Here is an 8,240-nt window from a genome sequence, read left to right as displayed (position 1 = left end):
TCACCATCAATGACTGGCCGACACTTCTCCATTCTGCCCCAGAACCATGAATGTCCCTCTGTATCCCGGATTAAAACACTGATTAGCGGGCTGGGCACAGTGGCTCACGCCTGTAATCCCAGCACTTTGGGAGGGTAAGGCGGGCAAATCACCTAAGGACAGGAATTCAAGACCAGCCTGGCCAACATGGTGAAACCCCCATCTCTACTAAAAATACAAAAATTAGCCGGGTGTGGTGGTGGGCGTCTGTAATCCCAGCTACTTGGGAGGCTGAGGCAGGAGAATCGCTTGAACCCGGGAGGCGGAGGTTGCAGTGAGCCGAGAGCGTGCCATTGCACTCCAGCCTGGGCAACAAGAGCGATACTGTCTCCAAAAAAAAAACAAAACAAAACAGTGATTAGCTAATATCCCTTTCCGGGTTCTATTATCACAGAACCTTTGGCCTGTTCTCAACCTTCTTCCCTGGGAAAAAGTACGGCTCGGATGTACTATGTCACTTGTTGGCTCTCTTCCCTGCTAGGACCTCTGCACACCAGGGGTCCACCCCTGCTGGATGGGCAGTGGTGGGGCAAGAGGGTGGGCAATGTTTCAATCAGTTTCCAAACAAGCTCTGACACTTCCACCTAAGCCCCAGCTGTGGATACTGCACCCCCAACAGGAAGGAGTCCTGTGCCAACATCTCTCTTCCCAGATCTCACCATCCACATGATCCCTGCAGAGGATCGGAGTCTTTCCTACACTGCCCAATGGGGCCAACTTCTTGGCTGGGGCACCCTGCTTCTAGCAGGATCGAGATGCACTTTAAGAATGTGACAAGGCCGGGCGCGGTGGCTCAAGCCTGTAATCCCAGCACTTTGGGAGGCCGAGACGGGCGGATCACGAGGTCAGGAGACCATCCTGGCTAACCCGGTGAAACCTCGTCTCTACTAAAAAGTACAAAAAACCAGCCGGGCGTGGTGGCGGGTGCCTGTAGTCCCAGCTACTCGGGAGGCTGAGGCAGGAGAATGGCGTAAACCCGGGAGGCGGAGCTTGTAGTGAGCTGAGATCCGGCCACTGCACTCCAGCCTGGGCGACAGAGCCAGACTCCGTCTCAAAAAAAAAAAAGAATGTGACAAAAGTTACCGCTTGCCCCCAAATGCTCCACACAACTGGCAGACCATTTTGGAAGGTTTACAGCCACCAGTGTCCCAAAGATCAATAGACAACAACGAAAAGACTGGCATCTCCCTAGACACCTGTTAGTGCCAGAAATTATGTATTCGGTTCCTCCCCTCCCCTGTGCTCTGGCAGACCCTAGCAACGATTCTAAAGCTTTCCAGGTTTTGATGTCCCCATCTTTTTTTTTCCCCGAGGTGGAGTCTCATTCTGCCACTCAGGCTGGAGTGCAGTGGCATGATCTTGGCTCACTGCAACCTCCGTCTCCCAGACTCAAGCAATTCTTCTGCCTCAGCCTCCCAAGTAGCTGGGATTACAGGCGCCTGCCAGCATGCCCGACCTTTTTTTTTTTTTTTTTTTTTTTGAGATGGAGTTTCACTGGTCGCCCAGGCTGAAGTGCAATGGTGTGATCTCGGCTCACCGCAACCTCTGCCTCCCGGGCTCAAGCGACTCTCTTGCCTCAGCCTCCCGAGTAGCTGGGATTACAGGTATGCACCACCACCCTGGCTGATTTTGTATTTTTAGTAGAGACAGGGCTTCTTCATGTTGGTCAGGCTGGTCTTGAACTCCCGACATCAGGTGATCTGCCCGCCTCGGCCTCCCAAAGCGCTGGGATTACAGGCGTGAGCCACGGCACCCGGCCATGCCCGACAAATTTTTGTATTTTCAGTAGAGGCAGGGTTTCACTGTGCTGGCCAGGCTGGTCTCGAACTCCTGACCTCAGGTGATCCACCCGCCCTGGCCTCCCAAGGTGCTGGGATTACAGGCATGAGCCACCATGCCTGGCCAATATCCCCATCTTTATCTTTCTCTGTCTCTCTTCCTTTTCTGTCATGTCGTGGACCTCTGTTAAGCTTCTCTAGATCTCCTGCTACAGGTCACAGGAGCTGCAGGCCAGGTGATCCAAACTGGTTGTCTTCCTTCATTTTGACAAAAGCCCGTTTAACAGATGGCAAAGGTGAAGATGGGGTCTGTTACCCAACCTGCCCGGTTAGTGCTGCAGCTGGGATTCTAATTTGGGCAGCTGGATACCAAAGGCCAACCACAAGGTGATTCTGTCCCTAAAGGGACGATTCTTGACCTCACTGTCCACGCTCACAACACTCTACCCCAGGCCGAGCACGGTGGCTCATACCTCTAATCAATCCCAGCACTTTGGGAGGCCGAGGCGGGCGGATCACCTGAGATCAGGAGTTAGAGACCATCCTGGCCAACATGGTGAAACCCCGTCTTTACTAAACATACAAAAATTAAATGGGCATGGTGGCACGTGCCTTTAATTCCAGCTACTCGGGAAGCTGAGGTAGAAGAATGGCTTGAACCCAGGAGGCAGAGGTTGCAATGAGTCGAGATCATGCCACTGCACTCAAGCTTGGGTAACAAAGCGAGACTCTGTGTCAAAAACGAAAAAAAAAAAAAAGAACACTCCACCCACTTTCCATGCTGGAACTCTGACCTGGGACAATGCCAATCCTTTGGCCTCAATTTTAACTTTTTTTTTTTTGGTAGACATGAGGGTCTCACCATGTTGCGCAGGCTGGACTCAAGCAATCCTCCTGCCCTGGCCTCCCAGAGTGCTGAGATTATAGGAATGAGCCACTTTCACCTGGCATTTGGCCTCAGTTTGACAGCCTCGTCCAGGACCTTGAGTGTGTGGCTTCCCATCAAAGGCTGCACCCCTACAGGCCACAGTTCAAGCACAATAATGGTTTGTACTCAGCCCTCTTAACTCAATGATTCTAGAAAGTTCATGATCCTTTTTTAAATTTTTTGAGACGGAGTCTCACTCTGTTGCTCAGGCTGGAGTGTGATGGAGCGATCTGGGCTCACTGCAACCTCAGTCTCCCAAGCGAATCTCCTGCTCAGCCTTCTGAGTAGTAGGCACAAGCCACCACGCCCAGCTAATTTTTGTAATTTTAAGAGAGATAGGGTTTGCCGGGTGCAGCGGCTCATGCCTATAATCCCAGCACTTTGGGAGGTTGAGATGGGCGGATCACGAGGTCAGGAGTTCAAGATCAGCCTGACGAACACGGTGAAACCCTGTCTCTACTAAAAATGCAAAAACTAGCCAGGAGTGGTGACATGCACCTGTTATCCCAGCTACTCAGGACGCTGAGGCAGGAGAATCGCTTGGACTTGGGAGTTGGAGGTTGCAGTGAGCAAAGATAGCACCATTGCACTCCAGCCTGGGAGACAGAGCAAGACTCTGTCTCAAAAAAAAAAAAAGGAGAGAGAGTTTTTACCATGCTGGTCTCAACCTCCTGATCTCAGGTGACCAGCTCATCTCCACCTCCCAAAGTGCTGGGATTACAACCGTGAGCCACCATGCCTGGCCTCAAGGTCTATTGTTGACTCGCCCATTATGGTTCTCAAATGCTACTATCCATCCTCTAATCTGAAACTAGGGCTCTAAAATCTGTAACATGTGGCCAGCAGCGGTGGCTCATGCCCATAATTCCAGCCCTTTGGGAGGCCAAGGCAGAAGCGGATCCGCGAGGAGTCAGATGAGACCATCCTAGCTAGCACAGGAGGTGAAACCCACGTCTCTACTAAAATACAAAAAAAAAAAAATTAGCAGATGTGGTGGCCTTTAGTCCCAGCTACTTGGGAGGCTGAGGCAGGAGAATGGCATGAACCCAGGAGTGAGGCTTGTGATGAGCCAAGATCACGCACGCTCCAGCCTGGGTGACAGAGACTCTGTCCAAAAAAAAACTGTAGCAAAACTGTAACGTGATGGTCTAGAGTCCAAATTTGTCCAACCCACCTTATTTTGTTGTTCTGTTTCAGGCTTTTAGTAGCCTGAAGCCATGGTTTTTAGTTAGTTTCTAATAATAAAAAAGAGGGATGAGGGGCTTTACCGGTCCAATCAGACACAAAGAACCCACGACTATATTCTCTCCTTGAACACCCCTGGAACAATACTCAAGGTTCTAGAACGATGAAGGTTCTTCCTCAATCTCACCTAAAAGGGCATCTGGAATGCTGATGTTCCACCCTCAAATCTCACACTGGGTCCCTACCCACGGACTAAGCCAGGGTTCTGGAACACTGGTGGTCCATCCACCTAGGCTCTAGAATGACAACAGCCTGTTCACTGCTTCATAGGCCGGGTTCTAAAATATTGCCGGTTGACCTCCACATCTTTTATTTTTTGAGATGGAGTCTAGCTCTGTCACCAGGGCTGGAGTGGCCCAATGGCACGATCTCAACTCACTGCAACCTCCGCCTCCTGGTTTCAAGCAATTCTCCTGCCTCAGCCTCCCAAGTAGCTGGAATTATAGGCACACGCCACCACGTCCAGCTGATTTTTGTATTTTTAGTACAGATGGGGTTTCATGATGTTGGCCAGGCTGGTCTCGAACTCCTGACCTCAAGTCATCCACCCACCCCAGCCCCCCCCAAGTGCTAGGATTACAGCCGTGAGCCACCGTGCCCAGCCAACCTGCACATTTTTAACCTTCTTGTTCTAGAACACGGTTCTTCAAACTTGAATGTGCTTGAGAATCCTCTTGGCATTTTACTAAAAAGTGGGTTCTGATCAAGTAGCTCGGAGCAACAGCCTGAGATTCTCCAGCAACAGCCTGAGATTCTCCCACCTTTAAGGGTGGGAGGAGGGGAAACAGTCCTATTCGACCTGCCCTCTCCTTGTCTGCTGCCCATGCGGATTCTACATTTCTACAAGCTCTTGGGGAACTCCGAGAGTGCTGCACCATGGACCGCTCACTTGGATTCAATACAGGACTTGAGGCCAGGTGCGGTGGCTCACACCTGTAATCTCTTTGAAAGGCTGAGGTTGGCACATCACTTGAGGTCAGGAGTTCGAGACGAGCCTGGCCAACATGGTGAAACCCCCGTTTCCACTAAAAATACAAAAGTTAGCCGGATGTAGTGGTAGGCCCCTGTAATCCCAGCTACTTGGGAGGCTGAGGCAGGAGAATCGCTTGAACTGGGGAGGTTGAGGTTGCATGAGCCAAGACTGAACCACTGCACTCCAGCCTGGGCAACAGAGCGAGACTCTGTCTCAAAACAAAAACAAAACAAAAAAAAACCCATAGGGTTTGAGCTGGGTGTGGTGGCATGCACCTGTAATGCCAGCTACTTGAGACTGGGGCAGGAGGATCCTTTAAGCCCAGAAGTTCAAGGCCAGCCTGGGTAACATAAGGAACACAGAGCCAGGCACAGTGGCTCTTGCCTATAATCCCGTCACTTTGGGAGGCTGAGGCAGGAGGATCGCTTGAGCCAGGGAGTTGGAGGCTGCAGTGAGCTATGATCACACCACTGCACGCCAGCCTAGGTGACAGAGCGAAATCCTGTCTTTAGCTAAAAAACAAGAGAAACCCTCCAATGATAAGTATGTGTTGTCTGAAGTCATTAAATTTCAGGGTGGGATATTTTGCTGTGTGGGGACACAGAACATAGGCCAGCCTCAGGCCCCCCACTGCCCAGGGCTCTAGGAAAGTCCTGTTCCAGACCCTCTGCCCCTGCCACCACTGCCACCCACCCCAGCGCCGCAGGACAGAGGCACTCCAGCCTGCCGGTAAAGTGTTTGCCGTTGGGTTTTCGTTTGGCTGGTTGTGTGTACACAGTGTATACAAGTTGAGTTGTACAGAAGCCCAAGAAAGAGCAAGAGACAAAGGGTGGTGGGAGCAGGAGGTGGGGTGGAGGGGGTGAGAACAGGGAGGAGGGGAAAGGAGACCGATAAAAAATAGAACCACATCCAGACAACAAGGGAGGGGGGCAGCGGGTGGGGGCCAGACACAGACAAATCGCCGTAGAAAAGGAGTGGGAGGGGCAGAGAGAGGGGACCCTTCTCCCCTCTCCACCTCCCCAGCCCCCTGCCCCAGGTATGTACAATAAATAAGATTAAAAATAATTAACAAGATGCGTTTTCCCCTCCCACCCGACGCCAAATGCCCTGGGGAGGGAATGGCCTTTAGCAAAGATCTTGGCCTGCAGGGGGGACTTGGGGGGAAGGGGTCCCCCAGCTCTCTGAAGCCACCCCACCCCCCCCAGCCATACATAGACTTTTCCTATACATTATGTACAAGGTGGAGGGGGCGGGGGCTGTGGCTGTGGAGGGGGGGTCGGGGCAAGGGGAGAGGGAAACCGTTACTAAATAGACATTTATACATATATATAAATAATTTCTCTGTACACCGAACAGTGGGAGGAATGGGGAAGGAGTGGAGGGGGCTCGGGAGAGGGGGGAGTCGGACTCTGAACCCTGCCCTGGAGGGGGCAGCACAGACACACCCTGACCCATGACCCCCTTTCCCGGCGACGGAGCCCAGGGGTTAGCTCCTGAGGACACGGTTCTGTCCCAGTTCTTGGTTCATGGAGGAGGCGCCCCCGTCACAGGCTGGGGCGGGGTCACCCACAGCGGCTGTGGGCCTGTGCTTGGGCCAGCAGGTCACTGAAGGAATCAAAGAGCTGTTCCAGCCACGGCTGGTTCCGCATGCACTGCTGGACCACCTCCTCCTGGCCCAGGTCCTCGGCGCCGCCCTCGATGGCCAGGGTCTGCAGGGGTCAAACACGGCACTGGGAAGGGTGGCACAGCGGCCTCTGGGGAGGGAAGGGGCTGGGACCTGCGGTGTCAGATGTCAGTGTCCCAGGGAGACCAGGGCTGGGGGCTGCATCCTTAAGTCCAAGATAGAAGGACCTGAACTCTTGGGTCTGCGGCAGGATGGGGCTGGGCTTGGCCCCTCGGATCCCGAGAGGAGGTCACAAGGGTTGGAATCCCAGGGTGATGGGTGCTGTGGGTGGGGCTCACCTGGTCCCGGCAGCGCAGGAAGGTGTGGTATTTATAGTGGTGGAGTGAATGGTAGAGCGTATAGTATCCCGACTTTTCCAGCTCGACCTTGAACTCCTGGGTAGGAGTGGAGATGCCTCAGCCCCTCTGGCCCGGCGCTGGGCAGCCCCTCTCCTCCCTCCGCACACACTGCCACACTCCCCACTCCCAGCCCTGGCCCCAGGGCCCACCTGGGCTCTGACCACGCTCCTCTTGAGCTTGCTGAGCGTCTTGCGGTTGTACGGTTCCCCGGCGGGCCGCAGCCGCACAGCCCCCTCTTCTGGGGAGCCCTCCCCACTCTGCTCTACCTGCAGCTGTGGGAACGTGTGCAGGGCATCCTGCGGGAAGCCGATGGGTCAGCTGGTCGCCGCCCTGGACCCACACACCCCAAACTCAACAGCCAGGCCTCAGATCCGTGCCTCAGTTTCCCCCAGTTTGCAGATCAGCAGAGACAACTGGAGTCTCTGTTTCCTCAAAGGACAGAGGAGGCTGGGCCTGACCAGTGAAGCTTACACTGTGCTTTCTGGCCTGGCTCAAATTCTCAGTGTCACCCAAAATTCTACCCCAGAATTCCCAGCACCATCCCAACCATCTACCCCACAATTCCCAGCCCCATCCTAACCATCTACCCCAGAATTCCCAGCCCCATCCTAACCATCTACCCAGAATTCCCAGCCCCATCCTAACCACCTATCCCAGAATTCCCAGTCCCATCCTAACCATCTACCCCAGAATTCCCAGCCCCATCCTAACCATCTACCCCAGAATTCCCACTCACATCCTAACCACCTATCCCAGAATTCCCAGTCCCATCCTAACCATCTACCCCAGAATTCCCAGCCCCATCCTAACCATCTACCCCAGAATTCTCAGCCATCCTAACCATCTACCCCAGAATTCTCAGTCCCATCCTAACCATCTAATTTGTGAATTTTTTTTTTTTTGAGACAAAGTCTCGGCTTGTCAGCTTCAGGCTGGGAGCAGTGGCGACTCCCAAATCCCACTGCAACTCCACTCTGGCCCACACCATTCTCCTGCCTCAGCCTCCCAAGTAGCTGGGACTACAGGCACCCACCACCATGCCCGGGTAATTTTTTGTATATTTTTAGTAGAGAGAGGGTTTCACCATGTTAGCCAGGATGGTCTTGATCTCCTGACCTCGTGATCCGCCTGCCTTAGCCTCCCAAAGTACTGGGATTACTGGTGTGAGCCATCGCACCCGGTCATCTACCCTAGAATTCTAACTCCCGACTAATAACACATACTTCTCAGACCTACCCTAATATCCTACACCGGG

At 53.3% G+C, this 8,240-nt stretch overlaps 1 protein-coding gene across 1 annotated transcript in view; it reads right to left on the bottom strand.

Moving 5' to 3' along the window:
• Positions 1 to 5,693: 5,693 nt before the first annotated feature.
• PRR12 (proline rich 12) overlaps positions 5,694 to 8,240 on the bottom strand; it is a 35,933-nt gene continuing 33,386 nt past the window's right edge. The window contains 3 exon segments of the mRNA XM_003915908.5: positions 5,694 to 6,672; positions 6,926 to 7,021; positions 7,135 to 7,281. Of these exon segments, the coding sequence (XP_003915957.3) occupies positions 6,526 to 6,672; positions 6,926 to 7,021; positions 7,135 to 7,281 (390 nt within the window). The 3' untranslated portion in view covers positions 5,694 to 6,525.

This window comes from Papio anubis, chromosome 20 (genome assembly GCF_008728515.1).
Source record: "Papio anubis isolate 15944 chromosome 20, Panubis1.0, whole genome shotgun sequence".
NCBI lineage: Eukaryota > Metazoa > Chordata > Mammalia > Primates > Cercopithecidae > Papio > Papio anubis.
The sequence above is the reverse complement of the archived record's forward strand: the minus strand, read 5'-3'. Positions and strand labels throughout refer to the sequence as shown.